This window comes from Bos javanicus, chromosome 19 (assembly GCF_032452875.1).
Source record: "Bos javanicus breed banteng chromosome 19, ARS-OSU_banteng_1.0, whole genome shotgun sequence".
Taxonomy (NCBI): Eukaryota; Metazoa; Chordata; class Mammalia; order Artiodactyla; family Bovidae; genus Bos; species Bos javanicus.
This window is the reverse complement of record NC_083886.1, coordinates 58,826,847-58,850,637: the sequence shown is the minus strand read 5'-3', so window position 1 is coordinate 58,850,637 and position 23,791 is coordinate 58,826,847. Positions and strand designations below refer to the sequence as shown.

The following is a 23,791-nucleotide window of genomic DNA, read 5'->3' as shown; positions in this document are numbered from 1 at the left end:
ACATGAGACTCTACGGCACCAGGAGTGACCCAAACGCGAACTGCGGACTTGGTGACAGTGGCTTGTCCTCATAGGTTCATCCGTTGTCACAGTCGTTCCGTTCTGGTGGGGGCTGTGGACGTCAGGGAGTCTGTGTGAGTGAGGGGCCGGACCACGGGGACTTCCATATACTTTCCATTCACGTTCACTGCGCAGTTAAAACGGCACTAAAAAATGGTGTCCTGGAAAAAACCGTCTCCTCCGGGGTCGCCTCTAACTTTGGGGTCTCGCCCACAGCGCTGCGGTGGGCGTGGGTTTCTATGGAAACAGCGAGGCCAACGACGGGGTGTACCAGCTGCTCTATGCCCTGGACAACGCCAACCACACCTTCTCCGGGATCGATGTGCTGGTAAGGTCCTGGCAGCCAGGCGCGGCCCGCGAGGTCAGCCTGGTCCCCACAGACACCCCGGTCAGATCTGGCCAGCTCGGCTCCAAGGGGGTTGGACACCCCTTGGGGCTGCCACTTGGTCCCACCAGGAGCAAACAGGCCATTTCTGCTCCCCAGGCAGGGGTGGGGGTGAGGAACCAAGGAGAAAGGCGGATGGGGCCTGGGGGCACGGGATCAAATCCTACCCACCTTTAGGAGACCTGTGCCCAAGAGGTTCTTGAATGTAGATCAACCCCGGCCCCCCAACACACACACAGTGGTTTTTATCTGCTTATTTATTTTTGGCTGCGCTGGGTCTTTGTTGCTGCACGGGCTTTCCTCCAGCTGCTGTGAGTGGGTTTCTCTCTTGCGGTGTCTTCGCTGGTTGCAGAGCATGGACTCCAGGGCCCACGGGCTTCGTTCAGTAGCTACAGCTCCCGGGCCCTGGAGGGCCAGCTCAGTGGTTGTGACGCTCCGGCTTACTTGCTCTGCAGCACGTGGGGTCTTCCCGACCCAGGGATCGAGGAACTGAGCGACCGCGTCCCCGGCCTCGGCAGGCGGCCCCGTTCCCACTGAGCCCCCAGGGAAGCCCCCCATGGTGTTTTCTGTGTTCACTCTCAGTGCTGAGCACAGAGCGCTGTGGGTCGGGTCTAGGAGATGTCAAGGGGAAAACGCTTCAAAACCAAGTGCAGAGCCCTCAAGGCCAGCACGGTGCGCTCTGGGCTCTGCTTTCCAGGCGCCGTGGCTGCAGCTGGGGGCTCAGGGTGAAGGACATGCCGGAGGAGAGGTGGGATTTTTAGCACAAGGCAGAGGTCCACTTGTGAGCCTCTGGGCGGGGAGGCAGGGTCTTCCGAAAACACAGCCCTTGGCCCCCGTGCTTGTCACGTTCACGCACCAGGTCTCTCCAGCTGATTTCCCAGCAGCCCCAGTGTCCCAGGAGCCAGACTCGGGAGCAGTTTTCAGAAACGCCAGTCGCTCTACATCCACCCTGGGCCAGGTCCCCAGCAGAGGGGTGACCTCAGCCAATGGCCGACTGTGTCCGGCGGCCTGAGCCACACAATCTGACCCCGACTGGAGCGTGTGGACTTCATCCCAGTGCTGCTGGAAGAGGATTCTGGAGGAGGGACTCGACCCCATCGCACCCCCCTCCCTTAAGCTCCTCTAAGGCCTTAATCCCCCAGCCCTCCCGGGACAAGCTCCCTTAAAGAGACAGCTGTGCTGGCCCTCGGGTGGGGTGGCTGGCTGCTGGCTGCCCTGGCTTTGGCCTCAGATAAAGTCCTTCTGGGAAGCCAAGGGCCACAGGCCAGACCAGGGGCCCCACTCTCCTGCCCCATTCCTTGTGTCTGCTGGGACCCATCCCTGGGGACCAGGAGCTAGCTGTCTGGACCCTGGGCTGGGGCAGCTGTAACAGGCCAAGAGTGCGGTGGGGTGGAGAAGCTGGCGGGCCGAACGCAGGCTGACCAGCACAGGGGGCCCTAGGCACGCCCTGGCCTGGGGCGGGGCTCACTCCCTGGGGCCCCCACCCTCACTTCTGCCCCGGTGTGGAAGAGGCTTCACCCACCAGCACCAGAACCCCGGGGGGAAGAACTCACCCTCCAAAGGAGAATCTCTGGGGAAGCCCCGGAGCCATGCCCTTCACTGTCTGACCTGTGACCATTGGAAGAATGGCCTGTGGCTCCCCCAGGGACCAAGGAAGAAAGTCCCTGAGCCATCCTGATGGGAAAACTCAAATTCTTCATGTCTTTATCGCCCAGAGATGAGCTGGGACCGGGACCTCCAGGCTGGGCCCCTCGCCCCATGCCGAGAGTGCCCCAGGGCCGGGACACTGCCTGGAGAGGCAGCCCCTGTGCTGGGCCTCCAGGCCTGGTTTTGCCCTTGGGGTGGGCTCCCAGGACCCCTAGTCCCAAGGCTCCGTGGAGACAGCAGATCTTAGCGGGCCCCCAGATCTGAGAGGTGAAGGCCAAATATCAGATGAGTGACGGCTGATGAGATGATGCCTGTGAAAATGCCTGGTTATCTGCAAAGAACTCTCCAAGTGTTGGTGGGGGAGCTATGCTAATGATGCTATTATTATAATTACTATAATAATATGTATTACTGTTATTACCTTGGAAGAGTGGAAGCTTTGATTGGGGGCTGGGGGTGGGGTACTCAGGAGAGACAGGTCAGGCAACTCAGACCTGGGCCAGAGCAAGGTGGGCCCTGCCAGGCTCCCCTTCCTGGAGCAGGAGCCCCAGATGTGCACCCTCCCAGCCTGAGGGAGCCCTGTGCCACGGCTGGCAGCAGGGTCCTGAGTCAGCCGCACATACTGATTTGGGGGGTCAGAAAGGGTCACTAGGGATGCCTTGGGTGGATCCTTTCTCTGGATGCAGTGACCCCATCTGGACCTCACCCAGGGCACCCGGCATGCCTCTAACCCGTTGCTGCTCAGTCACTCAGTTGTGTCTGACTCTTTGTGACCCTGTGGACTCCAGCCCACCAGGTTCCTCTGTCCATGGGATTCTTCAGGCAAGAATACTGGAGTGGGTTGACATGCCCTCCTCCAGGGTATCTTCCTGACCCAGGGATCGAACCCTCATCTCCTGGGTATCCTGCATAGCACTTCATTACCATCAGGGAAGCCCACTGGGATCTCAGCTTAAAACCGCGGCCCGGGACTCTACCGCTCTGGCTCGGCTGGCTCGGGTTTGAGCTGGCAGCCAGCCTGTGGGCATGCGTTTGGGTGAAGGAACTGAGCACAGGGAGGTGCTATGGCTGCCCCAGGGTGGGGAGCTGGCACATTTCAGAACCCAGTACTGGAGCCCAGGGGTCTGGTCTCAGCCCTTCCCCTCCAGGCTCTGAGATGCAGGCCCTGCCCCCAGCCTGCCTAGGCTCCACCCCTTCACCTCCTTCTTCTCTGAAAAGGAGCTTCCTCTCAGTCAGAGATTTTCCAACTTGAGCTTGAATCAGAATCCCCTGGAGGGCTTGACAGACACAGATGGCGGGCCCTCCCCCCTCCCCAGACTCTCCGCTGAGAATCTGCATTGAGAATTGGTTCCCAGCTGATGATGCGAGGCCACTGGTCCAGGGTCCACAGCTGGAGAATGCCTGCTCCATCCTCCAGGGTAACAGCTTCCTCCACCTGCTAGCTTGCCCCTGATTTCGCCCCAACTTGGGGAGCTGAGCCAGCCCCCTTGATCTGAAGAGTGTCTCTTCCCCGTGGGAGCGCCTGTGCCATCTCTGAGTGTCCCCCACCCCTGTCTCCCTTCTGGGAGCTCTGGGATGAACCTCTAAGGACTGGGGGCAGAATGGGGAAGGGGCAGATGTAAGTGGGTCAGCGCTGTAATTTTAATTTTTTTCTGTTTTGTTTGGTTTCCTGTGGGAAGACATCAGGAGGAAAAGAAGGCCTGGCAGATGTTTGCTGGCTTGTGTGTGTATGCGTTGTTTTTTTTTTTTTTTTTCCAAGGAGGAATTTAAGAAGTAGAGAAGTGAAACATTTTAGAGCTATGGAAGGGGAAAGAAGTGATCTTACAGGAAAAGTTTACAGAGCATTTTTAACAGCCTTGTGGTCTAAAGTGAGTTAGGCTTCATAGAGGAACATGGAAACATCACGCAGAGCGGGTTTTGCTGCCGGTATTAACGTTTATGAAGACTGCCTTTGGATCAGTGGCTGCAGAGCGCTTGTCCGGTGACCTTACTGAACTGAAAAGGAGCGCTGATCCGGGTGAGGGTCAGCTGCTGGATTTACTAACGCGTGTGCCCGGCATCTCTGCACTTTGGCATCTCGTAGCTGTTAACCAGCTTGTAAGGACCAGGAGCAGGCCAGAAAAGGGAATAAGCTGCTGACGCTGGAAGAAGCAAAATGCAACAAAGGCGGCCATTCTCTTTTGTGGAACCAGGAACTCCCAGCACAGCACAGATGTGAAAGGCCCTGGAGTTGCTGTCCAGCCCCTCTAACGCCCAGAAATAGCGTTTGCTGCCAGGAGTGAGGTCTAATCGTCTCTCCGTGCAGCTCTCACCCTGGGAAGTTTCTAAACATTCTTCTGGGTCCTTTTGTTTTGTTGTTTGTTTTTTTGGCCCCACCGCAGAGCTTGCAGGATCTTAGTTCCCCAATCAGGGGTTGAACCCATGCCCTCAGCAGTGAAAGTGCAGGGCCCTGACCACTGGACCTCCAGGGAATTCCCGCTCTGAGTCATTTTCCTCTTCCTTGCAGACCTGGGGAGCTGAAGGCTGCCTGGACGATTAGCACACACTCCCCGTTTCCAGCCAGTTGTGCTTGTTGGTGAAACGTGACAGTTTCAGAGCCACCAAGCCCTTCCTCCCCTCTTGCCGACACCCAGGCTCAGAGCAGGATTGGGGGGAAGGTGCTTGGAATTCTTTGGCTGGGTCTCAGGGCCCTGCCAGGACCCTACATCTGGGCTGTTGAGAAGCATCTTTCCAATCCTTGTGGTCCTTGTTTGCAAGCCCAGGACAGTCACCGCCATTGACCTTCCTCTCTACTTCTGAGCAGAGAGATGCTTCCTTCAAGGTCTGCTCAACTCCACGCAGGGCAGACGTGGGGGCCCAGGCGGGTGGTGAGCACAGAGAAGGCACCGGTTTCCTCCTCCTGTCACGTGCGTGTCCCGGCAGCATCAGATCTGCCTGTATCATTTCAAAGTCCCATTGTTACGAACTCGGGTTCAGGACACTGTGAGCTGTCGCTCGCTGTACAACAAAGCCTTTCTCTTGTGAGATGCTGAGAAAGCCTATTGTGGGAACCAAAGGTCAGGTAGCAACGGAGGGCTTCTTTGGTTTAAACGTTTTATTCCTCACCCTCAACAAGAATTCATCGTCCAAAATGTTTAAACTTGGAAGAGAATCTTCAAGGAAGAAAAATGGCTTCTCTTGTTTCTTTCCCCATCTGGGTCTGCCTTCCTAGGAAGGCACTGGGTCTCGGAGGCCGGGTCCTGGTTAGGACTAGATCGGGCCTGTGCCCCTGATGGAGGGACCCTTGGGCTGGGTGGGTAGGGGAGGCTCTGCCATCCATTCTCCACCTGGACCGCAGCCTCATGACTTCAGGACTGGCGGTGCCTGTGGAGCACTCATTGAAGGCCAAGTTCTTCCCCTCCAGTTTGAATCAGGCCGTGTACCCGCTCCAGCTTCCTCCCCGCCAAGGTCAGACTCTCAAGCTCCGCCCCTCCACAGGTGTCGGGAACCACCCAGAAGATGAAGGTGGACCTGGAGCAGCACCTCGCCCGCCTGGGTGAGATCTTCGCCACCCGGGGCGATTACCTCCAGACGCTGAAGTTCTTACAGCAGACGGCGGGCAGCATCATCGCCCAGATAGCAGGGGTGCCCGTGTGGACGGAGGTCACTGAGGAACTGACCGAACTGGCCAACCAGACCAGCTCTGTGGAGTACTACAGGTAAGGGCCCCCGAGAGGGCCACCCCAGCTCCCTTCAGCAGAGTCGGCATCTTGGGCTCCAGCAGGGAAGTGCCACCGGAAGGGCTCACTAAGCCACTGTCTGAAATCAGAGGACACGAGAGCTTGTGGAGGCAGGGAGTGCAGCCAACCTGTACACGCAGGCACTGAGCCCCCCGGAGGGACGGTGACAAGCCAAGATCTCAGGCTCCACCTGGCCACCCACCCAGCGCATAGCAGGAGCTCTTCCAGGACCAGCATCCTCAGGGCTGAGTGAAGTGCAGCTGGTTCACGGGTTCCTCGCCTTCTCGGATTGAGGGGCCAGGGCTCTTTGCACCTGCAGACCCAGCCCCCGAGGAGCGAGGGGTCGGGGAGATGGCAGAACCTTTGGCAGCACAGAGCCTTGCCCGATGGCAACTGCTTAGCAAGCTCAGAGATGCCCCCAACCTCAGATGCCCAAAAGCGGAGTGACGGGGGCTGCAGGGAACCACCCCACCTTTGCCATATCAGGTATGCAGACTCACTCCTGCGTCCTCAGACCTTTGGGGTTTCGTTTACATCTCCCCTGCCTCCCCATCACCCGAACCCCATCCCAGGTGAAGGTGGTGGACACAGGCCAGCTGAGCGGGGATCGGCTGCCCTCCGTCCGCACGGAGGGTCTGGGGAAGGTCACTCTGGGAACAACCAAGAAAGGCGGCGGAGTCCAGATTTGGGGGGCTCCCAGCGGAGGGGTGACGCGCACGCACGGCGTACACATCCTTGTGCATCAGGGCAGAGCACCTGGCTCAAGGGCGCGGGGGGATGCAGGAGCCCTGGGAGCAAACATCTGTCCTTTGGATGCCCCTCGCCCTCCCCAGTTTCTTGCCTCTGCTTCAAGCCACCGGCAGAGGTCACAGTCTCCACCACAACGCTGCACAATTTACTCTGAATTCACTTCCGCTTTCTGAGAAAGCCCCACTCCAGGCTGAGCTAACACTGACCCAGAGAACATGCCCCTGGTGGCCTCTGGACCTCCCCATCCAGGGCTCTCCGTTCCCTGGGGTAAGAGATGGCCAGGCCTTGACCAGAGGGAGCTCAGGAGGCCCCTGGCTCTGGACAGTGCTCTGCGTCCCTCCCCTGCCTGCCCATCCAGCCCCCGCCCTCCCAGACGTCACCCAGATTTTTCTTCTCTTTTTTTTTTTTTTGGCTCATGTGTCCCAAGTAACCAAAAGGAAACTGCTGACTCTAAGGACTAGCTGTGACCTCTGACCCCAAATAGTGGCATCTGATTAGTCCCATGACACGAGGGACAGTCACTGCCTGAGCCTCCGAAACCTTTTTATTGTGGAAAGTGGTGTCCGTTTCGACCCTGCCGCTCTCCCTGAATGGACCTAGCCTGGTCCGTGTGTGAGCACTGCACTGCGTGTGTGCTCTGTCGTGTCTGACTCTTTGCCACCCCATGGCCTATAGCCCGCCAGGCTCCTCTCTCCGTGGAGTTTCCCAGGCAAGAATCCTGGAGTGGGGTGCCATTTCCTTCTCCAGGGAATCTTCCCGACCCAGAGATCGAACCCGGGTCCCCTGCTTGGCAGACAGATTCTTTACCACTGTGCCACCGGGGCAGCCCTGAAAGGAACCAGGCTCCCTTGGAAAAATGTCTGATTCCAGGTTTGGGTAGGGACTGTACCTGATGAGTCTGGACCAAACTCTCATACCAGAAAGTACAATTAAGACCAAAAAAAGTCATCCAGAAGGGACTCACACAGGCTCTTGCCTCTCCTGCATTGGCAGGTGGGTTCTTTATCACTGAGAAGAAGTATACCTTGGAAGCCTTGTATACTGAAGGGCTTAATTTGGGCATTTTGAGAATGACCTTGGTAAAATAAGCCAGAACATAAGCATCAAAAGGGCTTACTTTTTTAGATGATTTTGTAAACCTTGGGATAAGGTGGTGACAGCTGTACAGTATCTGTCTCAGTGAGGGTGATAGAGAGGGCCTCCTGGAACCCCGTCCCCAAATTCTTCCCCTCGCTCAGGGCTGCTTCACGGTGGGCACCTGTAGCTCCGGAGCGCTGCTGACGTTCTGTCCCTTCCCCTCATCTGCCATTTGTTTCCTCCTCTCGAATGAGCCGCTCTGGCACAAAAGCCTCGTTTTATTCTTCATGAGCTCACCAGCCCCAGGGCCCGGGTCTCCTTGGGACCAGCCTCCCCACCTTTGCTTTCCGGATGGTGCTGGAGCCCAGCCACTCAGCTGAGCAAATTCTTCTTAATACTTTTATACAAGTCCCGGCTACGCGTTAGAGGCAATTAAAAGCCCAGAGACTGCTCTCCAGAGGTTTCCAAAGGGTGTAACAGCCAGCGCATCCACGCCGGATGTGGGAGGAGCCGTGGCCGCAGGGGCCCGCGTGGCTCCTGGGAGAGCCGAGTTCTTGCTTAGAAACTCATCCCCATGTCAGCAGCCAGCTCCTCTAGGGAAGCGCATCCGGCTTGCAGAGCTGTTTCCAGGAAACTTTTATAACGCGAGGAGGCGGGGATGCCGAGCAGGCTGAAACATAATCTTAGAGCTTCGTGATCGTGGAGCTTCGACTCGGTCCTACCTCGATTTCCTGTCAGTGTGCCGAGTAGGAGAGAGAAGGGCAACAAGAAAACTTCAGCTGTGAAGTGGGAAGCCAGGATTTTGAGGGGCTCCAAGTGGCTGGCCCTGTCTCTTGCGGGAAGACTCGGAGAGTCTGGAATCCCTGGGCCAGCCTCTTTTCCCCCTGACCTTGGTTTTCCAATCTGTAGAATGGAATTCCAGCGCTCGATGGTCCCAAGGTTCTTTTTATCTATTTAATTTTTGCCTGCACTGGGTCTTCCTTGCTGGGCTTGGACTTTCCTCTCGTTGTGAAGAACGGGAGCTACTCTTCGTTGAGGGGCGCCATCGTTAAAGATGCGGGCCTCTTAGGAGCTTTCTTAGATCCGTGGCTATGATCCATCATAGCTACGATCCGTGGCATAGATCCGTCAGACCTCGCCTGGGCTGACTCTGTGTGTGCCTTCTAGAAGCAACAGGAACCAGGGTCCAAATACATGCCTCCCAGAGATGGTTTAGACCTGCTCTGTCCATGGCATGGCCACTGGTCACGAGTGGCTGTTGGAACAAAGGCTATGAAGAACTTCCCTGGCGTCCAGTGGTTCGGACTCCATGTTTGCTGCAGGGGGTGCGGGTTCAATTCCTGCTTGAGGAAGATCCCGCATGGCCCACAGCCAAAAAAAAGGAAACGAGAGGGTAGGTACATGTATGTGTATATATGAATTACTTTACTGTACACTAGAAACTATCACATCATTGTAAATCAGCTACACTCCCATATAAAGTACAAGTTAAATTAAAAAAATAAGATAAAAGATATATATTGTACAACATGAGGAGTATAGCCAATATTTTTATAGTAACTATAGATGGAGTATAACCTTTAAAAATTGTGAGTCATATGTTGTACCCTGGAGAAGGGATAGGCTACCCACTCCAGTATTTTAGGGCTTCCCTTGTGGCTCAGCTGGTAAAGCATCCATCTGTAATGTGGGAGACCTGGGTTCAATCCCTGGGTTGGGAAGATCCCCTGGAGAAGGGAACAGCTACCCACTCCAGTATTCTGGCCTGGAGAACTCCATGGACTGAATAGTCCATGGGATCGCAAAGAGTCAGACGCGACTGAGCGACTTTCAAAAAAATTAATACATAGTACACCTGTAACTTACATAATATTGTATAGCAACTATACTTCAATTCTGAAAAAAAGAAGAAAAAGTAAATGAAAGGAGAAATTCGTTTCCTCGGTTGTATCGGCCACGTTCTCAGCCACACACAGGCAGCCACAGAGAGTGGTCAGTGCGTAGGTGGTCCGTGTCCATCACTGGAGAAAGTTCTAGGAGACAGTGCTGGTTCAGACACTCAGCCGGGGGAGGGAGGGTGACTCCTTTGTCCAAGCACAGGCCGGGGTGCAGCCTCCGGAACCCCAAGGGCTGTCCACCACGCACACTGGCTTCGTGCTGTCCGGGGCAGGGCTGGCCCCCAGGCTCATCAGCTTAGCCGCCGGCTCCGGGCAGTTTGTCCTGTGAACAGTCCAACGGGCCAGGGGCCCCGGTGGGCAGCTCTTCCCTGACTGCCCCTCCCGCCCCGCCCAGGTGGCTCTCCTACCTCCTGCTGTTCGTCTTGGACCTGGTCCTCTGCCTCCTGGCCTGCCTGGGTCTGGCCAAGCGCTCCAGGTGCCTCCTGGCCTCGTGAGTAGCCTGCCTCTGGGTCTGGGGGAAGAGCTGGCCAAGCGTGGGGAGTGACGGTGCCGCCGTCCAGAGGGATGAGGGCCTGGGGGGCCGGGGGCGTGTGGGCAGCAGGGGCAGCCTGATGCCGCCTCCCTCCCCGCTTCTCAGCACCCGGCCCGGGGCCGGGTGGGGGCGGCAGCCACCATCCTGCCGTCTGGACACCAAGCCAGGGGTGGGCTTTCCCCGCTCCCAGCCCTTGCTTGCCTCCGGGGCCTGACTGTCCCGCAGCTGAGCCGTTAGAGCCGCTCAGCTCGCGCCCTTGCTGCTATCTCTTCCCTTGGGGACCTGTGCCCCGGGCATCGGTCCATATCCCTCTGCCAGCAGTTAGGGCTCAGGCTGGGGCTGCCCTTGGGGCCGCCAAGGGAGTCTAGAGGGCCAGGGGAACAAGGTCGTAGCCGAGAGGAAGGGCCCCGAAGGCTGGGGGGTGGGCAGCCACCAAGGGACCCCCACCTGCCGGCCTCTGCCGGGACCCCACTGGCGGCTGCTTCTCCTCTAGGATGCTCTGCTGCGGGGTATTGGCCCTGCTCTTCAGCTGGACGTCCCTGGCTGCTGATGCTGCCGCGGCCGTGGTGAGTTGGGGGCCGTGGGGGTGCCGGTGGTCCTCCCGGGTGGTCTTCAGTCTGGTGGTGTGTCGATGTGTGCCGCCCAGCGTCCCCAGGGCAGGGCCAGCTTCTGGTCTCAGTCCCTAACCAAGAATCCGAGAGTCTGGGAACTAAAGGGGTTTGGCCCATCCCTTTTGATGGGGACACAGGCCCTGGGAAAGGAAGAGGCTTGCCCCGGGGTCATGAGCCGTTTGAGGGCAGAGCAAGATAAGAGGCCTGAAGCCTGATCCTTTACCCACCTGCCACAGCCTGTGCGGCCGGGCACGGGGGACCAGGTGCCTCTTCTGGATGTGAAGAGCTGAGCCCAGCTGGTGGGGCTGGGCAGGGCTTGAACCCCATTCTGGAAGCACCCTCGGGCTTCAGTGCGCACTCCCGAGCCCTCCTCCCCAGCGTCCAGAAAGAAGAAGGTGGCCTCCCATCCACTGCGCTTGGACTCACACAGACCGTCCGATCCACAGTGGTGTGTTTCCATTTGTGGTACCTTGAAATGTGAAAAAAAAAAAAAAACCACAGACACACACGCAAGGTGTCAGGAGTGTGGGCGGGAAGCCAGCTAGGCAGGTACGCTTGGTCTCTGGTGGACTGAGCACTCCAGAGGAGCTGTGTGCACGGCGTTCATTCATTCATTCAACGTTCGGCTACGTGGCTCTCAGGAGCGTGCGTGTCTGGAGATGCAGGAACCAGAAGAACGGGACGTTTCCTCTTAAGTTTCAGCTCATAGGCAGATCATCACAGCCCCGTGTGGATCGACACGGTGGTGGTACAGGCTGCGTGTCTGTGTGTGTGTGTGTGTGTGACAGAGGGGCAGATTTATGGGGATTTCAGAGAACCCCTTAGCTCACTTAAGAGCCACAGAGCAAACTTGTGACCTGCATCCATTCTGCCCTTTCGATCCAGGAGAAAAAAAAAGAGGGGAGGGCTCACACAGGAACTCCTTTACCCAAACGCATGCCTGGCGCAGTGACGGGGGCCGGCTGGTGACCCTGGCCTTGGCCGGTGGGCCTCCACGATGCCCCCAGAGTGCATGGACCCTGGTGCTGCTTGTCTGAGTAGCTCTGGGCAGAGCTTGTCCGGAAGGGGGAGGAGGTGGGCCTCTCCTGCTTTGTCCCCCCTCCCCACATCACACAGTGTCCACTTGGGACCGCGGAGGGAGCCCTGGGCAGCAGGAGCCTATGTCCCCAGGGCTGGGGCCCCTCCAGGTACAGGGAAGAGCAGAGTAGGAGGGCCCAAGTGAAAGTCTCTCAGTCGTGTCCGACTCTTTGCAACCCCATGGACTGTGTAGCCCGCCAGGTTCCTCTGTCCATGGGATTCTCCAGGCCAGAATACTGGAGTGGGTAGCCATTCCCTTCTCCAGGGGCTCTTCCCAACCCAGGGATTGAATCCAGGTCTCCCTCATTGCAGGCGGATTCTTTACCATCTGAGCCACCGGGAGGGCCCAGGTCACAGTCAAACGCATCCTGACGTCATCTGGAGCTTGGCGGGCTGAACAGGGTCCAGGGAGGGTGGCTGCTGGCCGAGGCCACACGCACAGCTGCCTGGCAGAGAGCCGCTTCTCCGGGGACAAGAGTGGGCACAGGGAAGCTTGCACACAGCGGGCCCTCCCCCGGGCGCCTCCAGCTGGCCACCATGGGCACCCCTTCAAGAGCCAGCTCCTTCCCAGCAGGGTCTCCTCCCTCTCACCAGGCTTCTGTGTTCACAGCGACCAGAGGCGACTGCAGCTCCCAGCCGAGGGCCCCCCGGGCAGCCAGGGAGCTGCAGAGAAAGGCCATCTCCCTAATTCGATTAATCAGGCCCTTGTGTGAGAGAGGCCAAGGGTGAGGCAGTGAATGGGCCTTTGACGGGGCTGCGGCTCCTGCTGCATGTTAATAGGAAGTGGGGCAGAAGGAGCCAGGCCCTCCGAGGCTGTTGTGGGGAGCTTTTGTGCGGCCACTGCCCCTGCCCGCCCAGCCTGTTTTTCTGGGGCTGCTCTTGTTTTTGTTTTTGAGAGCTGTGGGGCAGAGCGCCAACACTGGGGCCTCACCCTCTCCCTCCCCTGTCCCCCCAGAAAGGGTCTCCAGGAAGGAGCACTGCCCCCCAAGAACGTGCCAGGGGCTTCCCTGGTGGTCCAGTGGCTGAGACTCCGAGCTCCCGGTGCAGGGGACCTGGGTTCCGTCCCTGGTCAGGGAACTAGAACCCACACACCGCAACTTCGAGTTACCGAGCCCCAACTAAAGATCCCGCAAGCCACAACTGAGACACCCCACACAGTCAAATGAATATTTTTTAAAAAGAACGTGATGAGGAGGCAGATGGGAGCCAGGGAACTGAGCCCCGCCTGCTCGACCACCCCGCTGTACAGTCCGGAGTGTTAGGCAGGAGTGAGGGGCAGAGAGGAGAGACAGCGCCAAGGAGAAGGAGCGGGGAGAAGTGGCCTCTGGGAGAGGCTGGAGGGGAGGGTCACCCAGGTGCTCTGGCCACTGAGCACTCCCCTTCCCCGGCAGGGAACCCCAGGAGCATTCCTGAAGTTCCCCAGGCCTCGTTTCCTCCTGTAGGATGGGCAGAAGAGCGGCACTTTCTGCGAAGGCTTGTTGATGAGGGCGAGGTGGGTTGGTGGACCCCTGGGAGGCATGTGGTCAGTGTCCATCAGTCGCTCAGTCGTGTCTGACTCTGCAACCCCATGGACTGCAGCACACCAGGCCTCCCTGTCCCTCACCAACTACCAGAGTTTGCCCAAGTTCACGTCCATTGAGTCGGTGATGCTATCCAACCGTCCCACCCTCTGCCGCCTTCTTTTCCTTTTGCCTTCAACCTTTCCCACTGGTTCATTGATTTCCTACACATTTATTCCCTTTCTGGGAGGGTCACGGGGTGACCTGAAAGGGGGGAGCCCCCCTCAACCCAGTGCCCGCTGCACCCCCCAGGCCAGACCTGTGGAGGGCCTGGCTCAGAGGGTGGCGTCCTTGCAGCCGCCTCTTCAAGGGCCCGGACCTGCCGCGGCTCGGCCCCCGGGGCCCTCGGTGGTCCCCCAGCCAGGCCGGGCCAGGCGGCAGGGTCTGGGTCCCCCAGTGTGGCCACAGCAGAGCCTGAAGCCCATGTCCCTCTCAGCCCTGTGCTCTTCTTGACCTCCCATCTTATCATGACAAGACCTGGACCCAAAAGCTCAGAGAGGGATTTAGCACCTCTGTAACTCTTTAGGAAGACATTCTGGGGCAGGCTTCATAGATGGACACCCCCCGGAGTCGGGGCGGACTTGGTAACAGCAAGACAAAGAATAAAATAGAGATAGGCAAACCAGGCCGTGGTGCAAATAACTCTCCAAAATGTGTCCTGTAGCACCCCCGTGCCTCACCCAGGTCCCTCCCAGGAGAGGCATTCAGAAATCAGAGGTAATAGCAGAGTGCATGCTGTCTGTCTGCCGTCACTTTTCTGAGTACGCTGCGTGGATTGATTTATTAGGTGAAGAGCATCTCTCTCTCCTGTGCGATTGATGAAGATGCTGAGACCCAGGCTAAGCCCTTGTCTCTAAAGTTAAGAGAGCCAGGCAGGGGCAAAGCCAAGACCCAGGGAAGCCCAGGGAAGCTGGCCATTGATGGTTCTTGCCCAGCTGAGTCTGAGCCGCGGGGTCCCCGTGCCTGAACTCCTTGGAGTGTGTGACTTTCCTCCACCCTCTCTGTTTCTCCCTGGCTCAGGGCACCAGCGACTTCTGTGCGGCTCCAGACACCTTCATCCTAAACATCACAGAGGGCCAGGTCCGCCCCGGTAAGGATCTCAGCTGCTGTTGTCAGAGCCGCCTGGGATGCTCGGTCCAGGCCCGCAGTCAGCCAGACTGTGCCCCTGAAAAAAAGTGAAAGCGTTAGTTGCTCAGTCGTGTCCGATTCTTTGGGACCCTGTAGCCCTCCAGACTCCTCTGTCCATGGGATTCTCCAGGCAGGAATATTGGTGTGGGTAGCCATTCCCTCCTCCGGGGCGTCTTCCCGACCAAGGGGTCTCCCACGTTGCAGGAGAGACTTTGCACGTTGCAGAGAGATTCGTTGCCGTCTGAGCCAGGGAGGCCCCAGGCGGTGCCCTTCTTTCCCTTTCAGCCCTGTAGTCACCCAGAGCTGCCCCATCACGGTCCTTCAGGACCAGCCGAACCAATGGGCCAGGTCTTAGAAGCTGCCTCCTTCGGAGCTCGGAGACGGGCCTGGCCACGGAGGATGGATGAGCGCGGGTCACGTGTGAGCTGCTACCTGACTCCAGTGTCTTTTCCTTGCAGAGGTGACCCAATACTACCTGTACTGCAGTCAGAGCACAAGCAGCCCCTTCCAGCAGGTACGGCTCCCCCGGTCCAGCCCTCACCCTGCCCCCAGCGCCCCCACGTGGTCAGCCGCAGCACTGACCTGTAAGGTGGAGGTGCCTGGCTGTTCTTTGCTTCTCTGGGGTCCTCTGCAGGGGCCTCTGGGCCAGCTCCATCACCCTGGGTGCTGGTTTCCATGCAGAGGTTGTGCTTAAGTCTGGGGCGGGCCCCAGATTCTACACTTCTCACAAGCTCCCCGACCAGGCTGTCCCAGCAGGACACTTGGAGTAGCAGGAAGCAGGTGGACGGGGCGGCTCTAGGGAAGGCTGAGGGCTGAGGGGAAGACCTGCCAGCAGGAAGGCCCGTCCCCGATCAGGGATGTGACTGCTGCTGCAGACGATCGGGGGGCTGCAGGGGAAGAGGCAGCGGGGGGCTCCTGGGAGTAAACCTCACTCGGGGCTGTGGTCTCTCCCTGTGCAGGCCCTGACCGTCTTCCAGCGCTCGCTGACCGCCATGCAGATCCAGGTAGCAGGACTGCTGCAGTTCGCCGTGCCCCGCTTCCCCACCGCAGAGGTGAGGCGGCCGGCCCTCCCCTGGGGACCCGGGCCGGGGAAAGAAAGCGTGTCCCCTCCCTGTGCATCTAGCCCCTTGCTGTGGCTTTAAAGGCCTCTCTGCCGAAGCTGCCGTCTGCGGGTTTATCCCCAACCCTCCCTGCTGCCCGTGCTCACTCTCTGCCTCTCGGTCTGTCCGCATGTCCGCCTCTTCCTGCTTCAGAAAGATCTGCTTGGAATCCAGCTCCTGCTGAACTCATCCGAGTCCGGCCTCCACCAGCTGACCGCCTTGTTGGACTGCCGGGGGCTGCACAAGGTGCGGGGTGGCCCTGGGGGGCAGGCGGAGGGCGGTGGGGGGGGGCACCCCAGCAGGCCACATCGTCCCAGGGAGAAGCCAGCAGAGGCTGGGAGAGTAATTGCCTGACTCAGGGAATGGGGTGGAAGAGTGCCTGGCTTCTAGATTCTCTCCAGTAGCTGAGACGGGGAGACGCAGAGAAAGGTACCACGGGGTGGGGGTACGGAGAGTTGGATCTGTTTCGGGGCACCCTGAGCTACATGAGGAAGGCTGTTCCCTAGTGCACAGACCCCCAGCCATCTGGTCAACCCATCCAGTTCCTGCATTGCAAGTGGACACCCCATTCTCATTGCCAGGGTCATCTCTAGGAATCTGCAATATCAGGCATCCATGCAGGGATGCATGTGAGCCCCTCCTCTCCTCCAAAGCAGGAAGCCAGTGTATGTTGACAAGCTCTCACATCCCACATGGATTTTGGGTGAACAGTCATGATAATGATCATGGCTGCAATTTACTGAGTCCCTGTCTTCCACCTTGTTCTGTACACCGTATATCTGATGTATCATTTAGTCCTCACTGTTAAACTAAGAAATACCTGATATTTCATGAGAAATGTTATAGATAGCAATTTGTGTGTGAATATAGATGGATGGATAGGTAGACATATAGATGGACAGATGTATATATCTTTATCTATAAAGTAGCTTACGGAAGATTCCAGAGCTGTCGAGTCAAGGCCGTGGGTTTCCAACCCTGGCAGCCTGACTTGAGAGCTGAGAACAGGGGGTGGCCCCAGTACCCTTCCTCCCCTACCTCCACACCCCATCCCTCAGCAAGTGCTCACCACTGTACCCTCGGATCTACCCTGCTCCATCCACTTCTGTCCCCCCCGCAGCCCCCGCCTTGGTCCAAGCACCGCCCTGCTCCCCTGGGTGACAGCCGTGGCCTCCTAACCGGTCCCTACTTTCTCCCACCCCCTTACCTTTAATATACGGCAGCCAGAGCAGCCTTTTAAAAACCGAATTGGATCACAGCCTTCCGTCCCCAAACCCGCCCGTGCCTTCCCATCACCTTGCGTTACATTCAAGCTCCTCCTCGCCTGCCATGCGAGGTCCAGCAAGAGCTGGTGCCATCTCGCATGTCCTCAGCTGACCTCTGCCTCCTCCCTGAACACGCCGAGCCTGGCCCCTTTGCCTCAGAGGCTACAGGCTCACTCTGCTTCCCTGCTGTCCTGGCCTCAGATTAAATGTCTTCTGCCCTCCGGCTCCCCCACCCGCAAGCTCATCATCTGTCCTGTTCCAAGCCCAGCACTCAGTTTGTCAGCAAACGCGTCGAGAGAGAACCAAGAAGCGCCCTGTCGTGTCGGGGTCCTGAACATGGACCCTTCGTGGGTGTACACTGTGCCTGGGATGGGGGAGGGGAGGTGATCCCAGGTCCAGGCTGGGAGAGAGGGGCTTCCAGAGACCAGCTGGGACCCCCAGCAGTGCCGCTTTACCCCTGCAGCTACGTGCCCCTCTTCCTCCTCCAGGACTATCTGGACGCCCTCGCCGGCATCTGCTACGACGGCCTCGAGGGCCTGCTGTACCTTGGCCTCTTCTCCCTCCTGGCCGCCCTGGCCTTTTCCATCATGATCTGCCTGGGGCCAGGGGCTTGGAAGCACTGTGCCACCAGGTGGGCTTCCTGGGGAAGGGGGCGGGAGGCTCTGCTCTCGGGCTGAGCTGAGAACTGATAATCTGGGGTGGGGAGGGTCAGCAAGGGGACCAGGCATTCAGCCCCAACAGGCTGGCTGGATTTCTGAGGCAGCGTCCCTGAAAGTCCAGGCAGGACCCCAGAAGGAGGTTGGAGGGGGCCAGAGCAGGGCCAAGGATGATGAGGGCATCGTGCCACAGCCTGGCCTCCTTAGCTTGTCCCCTGTTCCTCTGCAGGACTTTGCGGGGTGATGCTGCTGCTGGGAGGGGTGCCCCCAGAATGCCGGAAGGAACAGATTGTAGCACTGATACCAGGGCATCTATAGTCTCATGGAGGAGACAGACAAGATAGCATTTCAGTGTCTCGAGAGTAATCAGAAAAGGAGGCAGGGTAGGGAGGATCAGCGTGCAGGTGGTCAGCAGGGTGGGCTGCCTGGAGGAGGTGGGTGTGCAGTTGGGAACGGAGCAGAGTAATATGCATAAGGCGGGGCTGAAGACCATACTTTCAGAGAACCTCAAGGAGACACCTGCAGCCAGAGGGGGAGTCCTGGGAGGAAAGATTGGGAAGTGGGCTGGGACCCCACTGCCTGGCGCCCCTCCCCTGCCCCTCACGGCCGTGTCCCGCGTGTCATCCTAGGGACAGGGACTATGACGACATTGACGACGACGACCCCTTCAACCCCCAGGCCCGGCGCATCGCCACCCACAACCCGCCTCGGGGGCAGCTTCGCAGCTTCTGCAGCTACAGCAGCGGCCTGGGCAGCCAGGGCAGCCTGCACCCAGCCCAGACCATCTCCAATGCCCCCGTCTCGGAGTACATGTACGGCGGGGCTCCCGGGGCCTCCCCCCAACATGCCGGGCTGGGGCTGTGGCGCTTTTCCTGGCCTTGGGGGAGCTGGATCTGCAGGCGGGGGCATGTTTGGGTCCAGGGGGCCAGGGAGGGGGAGGAGGGCATCTGAAGCCAGCTGAGCCCCTGGCTGCAGCTGGGACGCCTGAGTGGGGCCCCCCCCACCCACCCCGAGAGCATCTGCTCGAGGAAGAGCCGCTGCAGGTGTCAGTGTTTTGCCTCAAGCCTGCAGGGCAGGTCGAAGGCCTGAGAAGCCGCGTCTCCCCTGACCCTATCACCCGCTCCCTGCTGCTTCTCCCTCCCCTCTGTCTGTGGTCCAATTCTATCTCCCTTACGCAAACCCAAACCCCTGGGACCCTCCTGCAGAAGTCCGGGCACACACCTGTGTCCCCGCCCTGAGCGCTCCTCGCCCCTCTCGGCCCCACAGGAACCAAGCCGCGCTGTTCGGCGGGAACCCACGCTACGAGAACGTGCCGCTCATCGGAAGAGGCTCCCCTCCACCCACGGTAAGCTGGGCTCCCCTCCACCCACGGTAAGCTGGGCTCCCCAGCAAACGCACAAACCCTGCTGGGGAGGGGGTCGCCGTTAAAGAGAAAACCTCCTGGGGACCCAGTGAATCCCTCCCACAGAGGTAGAAAAGAACAAAACGGTTTTGTTATTGGATAAGCATTAAAGCAGACTGCCGGGACGTCCCTGTAGGTCCAGGGGTTAAGACTCCGAGCTCCCACTGCAGAGGGTGCACTGAGATCCTGATGTCGCGTGGTGCAGCCAAAAGAAAAAAAAAAAGCAAACAAAAATCAGCCTGGCACTGATAAGAAAGAAAGGGGTCTGAGGCAAGGTTGGACGTCTGCGCTCTTGAGCCAGGTGTCTGTCGGGGAAGGAGCCGTCCCCTTCACTGGGCTGGGCGAGGCGTTTCACCCGCCCCATCCTGGTAGTTTGGAAGAAGCCATTCAGGTGGTGAACCTGGAGCCCTGGCGCCCCTAGGACATGAGACCCATGACGTAGGCTTGGCTTTGAGAAGCAGCTCAGGGTGTCCAGTGAGTGCTCTTAGTGAAAAGCACAGCTCTGGACCCAGGAAAGAGAGCGGGGGACCCAGCCCTCTTCAGGAAGTGGATAATCCGCAGCGGGGAGACTCAGAAAGCTGCTGTAATAAGTGCCGTACGGTGCGATGGGCCCTAGAGGGAGGAGCTGTTCTTCGGGGCCTGAGGAGGTGACCTTTCCGCCTTACCGTGGAGCACTGGGTCTCCCCCAGGGCGCTCGAGTTTGTTTCCCTAGAGGACGCTTGGCCATGTCTCAAGGCATCTTTGGGCTTCCCCCATGGCTCAGGTGGCAAATATCCCGCCTGGCAAGGCAGGAGACATCAGAGACACAGGTTCGATCCCTGTTCAATCCCTGGGTGGGGAAGATCCCCTGGAGAAGGAAATGGCTACCCACTCCAGTATTCTTGCCTGGAGAACCCCATGGACAGAGAAGCCTTGCGGGTTACAGTCTATGGGGTCCCACAGATTCAGACACGACTGAGCGACTGACACTTTACACTTAAAGGTACCTTTGGTTGTCACACCTGGCGGGGGGTGTTGGCTGCTCCCAGCCTCTAGCGGGTGGAGGCCAGGGGTGCTGCTGGGCACAGGCCAGCCCCCCGCACGCAGGACCATCGGCCCCAAGTGTCCTCAGTGCCCTGCTCAAGCCGACCCTCTGGCTCTCCTTGCCCGGCCCCGCCTTGCTGCTGTCCTGCCCAGAGCGCCTCCCCGCTGTCCTTTACAGACCATGCTCGACCCGGGCCTTGCTCTGCCTCCTGGGGGCCCCAGGCAGGGACAACGGCCCTTCCAGGCCTACTTCCACAGTTGGCCCCTTTGAAATCCCAAGCTGGCTTCTCTGTAAACCAGAAGAAGCCTCTCGGTTCCTGCTTCTTCCCACTGGCTGCTGTGGCCCCAGGAATTCAGATTGATTTTCATGTTAATCTCAGTACAACATATTTAGGAGAAATCCAATGCTGTGACACATGAATTACTCAAGGCCATGGAATGCCAACTGTAGATGAATTTCAGATTGCCTTCTGTTTTGAAAGATCCAGGCCACTCTCTCTGCCTTCAGCAGAGATAATCAGAAAACTGACCTTATTTGCCAGGCTCAAGGGCAGAATAAACCTTCCCCCAGGAAAGACTGAAGGCAACAGAAGAAGAGGCAGAGGATGAGATGGTTAGATAGCATCACCAACTCAGTGGAGATGAATTTGAGCAAAGTTCAGGAGATGGCGAAGTCTGGGGATCTTGGCGTGCTGCAGTCTATGGGGTCAAAAAGAGTGGGACACGACTTACCAACTGAAGAAGAACTCCAAGTGCCTCTAGGTGTCCCTGGGAGGGCAGAGTTGAGACCCAATCAATTTTAAGGGGTTAAGGAGTCTCGGGCCCCCACCACCCGCCCACCTGGAAGCCTTTGTCCAGCTCTGGTGTGAGTGGTTCAGACCTGAACCCCTGGGGCCAGAGGACAGTCAGGGTCCTGTGGATCATTGCTCCTCAGAGTCCACAGACCAGCAGCACCTGGAGCTTGTTAGACGTGCAGACTCTCAGGTTGTACGTTTGATGGGAGATGCGATAACGTAAGAAGCCGCATCCTTAACTTCCAAGCAGTAGCTGGCTAACATCTCCTGCAAACACTCAAACTTTGTGTTTCTCTGACTTGGCTGCACTGGAAAGAACTTATTATAAAAATATTAGAGGCGGCACTTTCAAAAAGCTTAACTTACTTATTCATTCACTTATGGCCACGCTGGGCCTGCACTGCTGGGTGCAGACTTTCCTCTATTTGCAGCGAGAGGGGCCCTACTCTTCGTTGCGGTGTGTGGGCCTCTCATGGCGGTGGCTTCTCTTACTGTGGAGCACCGTCCCTAGGGCGCACAGGCTTAGTTGCTCCATGGCATGTGGGATCTTCCCAGACCAGGGATCGAACCCCTGTTCCCTGCATTGGCTGGTGGATTCTTAACCACTGGACCCGCAGGGAAGTCCCAAAAGGCTTTATTTTATGTATATTTTATCTCTTTAAAAAAATACTGCTGGCTACGGCCTGGGTATCCAGATGTTTTTAGAACCCTCCCAAGCCCCACCCCTGCAGTGTCTCTAATGCACAGCCAGGTTTGAGAAGCCCTGGGTTAGGGATCTTCTGGCTTTATATTAATCCATCCTTTTGATGTAAGAGATGAGTCCTCTTAGGTCCATTGTGCAGATGGGGAGACTGAGGCTGGAGCAATTGGAGAACCTCCTCCAAGGTCATAGGATGAGTAAGGTGCGCAGCTGGGGTTTGAACCTGGCTCTCGGAGTCAGTGGGCCTGTGCCATCAGCTTGCTCGCTCAGCAGGCTCCTAAGCGCACGGGTGCGTTAGGGAGGCAGATGTCCTGATGGCCCCAGGGTTGGAAGCATCAGCAGACATGAAGCCTGCCCAGGCCACGCCCACTGTCCTCAAGTAACCCCCACGAGGCCCTGACGTTGAAACTCGGTGGCCAGCCCAGCACCCCAGAAGAGCCGGCGCTTCTGCTAGCACGGTGTCCGGTGTGACGGGCGACGCGTGACCTTGTCCTGACTGCCCCCTCCCCTCTCTCCCACAGTACTCGCCCAGCATGCGGGCCACCTACCTGTCCGTGGCGGATGAGCACCTGCGGCACTACGGGAATGAGTTTCCAGGCTAACACGCTTTCCGGAGTTCCTGCCTCCTTGCTCCGTTTTGGTTTTTAACTAAGGCAAATGCAACTGTGTTTCTTTAACAGAAACCAAAGGCATATACAGAGACTGCAGGATCGGAAGGCTCCAGCTGGCGCCAGGGAGTGACTGGAGATTCAGGGAGAGTCAGCCTGGGGTTGGCTGACATTCCTGGGCAGACAAGCCCCGTGAGCTGGACCAGCCCTCTCCCTCCGCTGACTCCCTTTCCACACCGGAAACGCCCCCAAGTGCTTGGCTGTCCCTAAGCTAGGAGCCTGGCTCAGCTCGCCCCTGACTCCCCGCTCACCAGGTGGGGAAGGGCAGTGATGAGGGGCTGGGTGAGGCTCTAGGGCCCCCTTGCCGGGACTCTGCCTCCTGCAGACACAGCCGGGAGCCCAGGTGACCATTCTCGGGGTCACCTCTCTGCTCCTGGCTGCTCAGATGGGTACCATTTGCCCACAGGTAAAGGCAGGTGGGCTGATCAGGAGGTGCTTTTTAAGGTGACATCCCTGATGAGACCAGACACTGTCCAACTCAGTCTCCCGGGGCCCAGTGGACTCTTCCCGGCCACGGAGGGAAGGCCTTGGCAGGTTCTGCCTGTGAGGCCAGGAGCTCCAGGGCCTTGCAGCCTGCTGGGCTTCCAGGTAGCGGTGGTGGGCCTGTCTTCTCTGCAACCTCTGTCGCCTCCCCTCCATTCCAGAATCTCCGCTGTGAGATTGCTCATGGCGGGAAGGGCGGTCTCAGGTATTCACAGACACTTTGAAAAAGCGACTCTCTTTCTTACCAGTGTTCTAAAGATTCTTGATTATCCAAAGAATTACAACTCATCCCACAAGCCAGTTTTTACAGCAGATGTGGGGCTGATCCCTCCCACCTGATTTGTCGACCAAAACAGAGGTCAGTGAGACACCCTGTCCCCAGATGCTGGTTGGTGGGGATATGTGTTCATCCCACCTGGACGGACGCATCTTGAGAGAATAAAGTCTCTGGGAGGGAAGTCTGAACGTGAACAGTCTGGTCCCGGAGACCGGCTGCTTGGCCACATCAGCTCTCCCTGCTTCTATCTCCAAGTAGGTCCTAAAGGTTTTAGCAAAACGGTGTCCTGATGTACAGACGGGCATCTTCCCTACCTCTCCCTCCACCCTGTCCCTACCCCCGACCCGTACCTGCTGGGTGAGGGAGGAGCCTGGGGACCAGGAAGAAGTAATGACTCACCACCTCTCCACTGAGGATCCAGCGTTAGCGACTTTGGTGCTTCCAACCTCCTGCCGACAAAGAGTGCCCGGCCCGGGAGGCCCACAGTCTCTCACGCCGAAGCAGGGGCGTGGGGTAGCGTGGCTGTTGACCGGGCACCGCTTCTGGTCAAAAGGCTGAACAGCAGAGTGGTTCTCAGGCCCCAGCCAAGCCTCCCTGACCGCAGGGCCACCGGGCCGCCGGGACTCTCTGTCTCCCTCATTCCCCTGTACATACGTGTACCATGACCCCACCTTCGCGAGGCCGTGTCGCGTGCAGACAGGAACTCTGCAACGTCAAGGTGGTGCTTCTTAACATTCCTCGTTGGCCACTAGAGTTGTTTTTAATGCATATAAACTAAACTAGAATCCCTTGGGTGGTTCCTGGAGGAGCCGAGTAGGCACACCTCTGCTTAATACAGGTGCGCCCTCACCTGGGGAAGAAATAAACCACTGGTACTAAAGTGCATCCCGTGTCTGACTTCCTGGGCTTCGGGGATGATGACCGGAACCGATAGCACCTACTGGCTGGGTTACACTCAGGGAGGGGATCAGAGCGGGTTT

The 23,791-nt window shown here is 58.2% G+C and overlaps 1 protein-coding gene across 2 annotated transcripts in view; it reads left to right on the top strand.

Moving 5' to 3' along the window:
• Positions 1 to 23,696, top strand: part of TTYH2 (tweety family member 2) — a 35,668-nt gene extending 11,972 nt beyond the window's left edge. The window contains exons 3-14 of one of the 2 annotated variants that reach the window (XM_061392935.1): positions 277 to 388; positions 5,570 to 5,790; positions 9,931 to 10,026; positions 10,562 to 10,634; positions 14,336 to 14,405; positions 14,902 to 14,957; positions 15,403 to 15,495; positions 15,697 to 15,789; positions 17,297 to 17,439; positions 18,094 to 18,276; positions 18,731 to 18,809; positions 21,905 to 23,696. In XM_061392935.1, coding sequence (XP_061248919.1) covers positions 277 to 388; positions 5,570 to 5,790; positions 9,931 to 10,026; positions 10,562 to 10,634; positions 14,336 to 14,405; positions 14,902 to 14,957; positions 15,403 to 15,495; positions 15,697 to 15,789; positions 17,297 to 17,439; positions 18,094 to 18,276; positions 18,731 to 18,809; positions 21,905 to 21,985 — 1,300 coding nt within the window. In that variant the 3' untranslated portion in view covers positions 21,986 to 23,696. Of the gene's footprint in view, positions 1 to 276; positions 389 to 5,569; positions 5,791 to 9,930; positions 10,027 to 10,561; positions 10,635 to 14,335; positions 14,406 to 14,901; positions 14,958 to 15,402; positions 15,496 to 15,696; positions 15,790 to 17,296; positions 17,440 to 18,093; positions 18,277 to 18,730; positions 18,836 to 21,904 lie in introns of both variants that reach the window. The other variant, XM_061392934.1, reaches the window with a different exon arrangement.
• Positions 23,697 to 23,791: the final 95 nt, after the last annotated feature.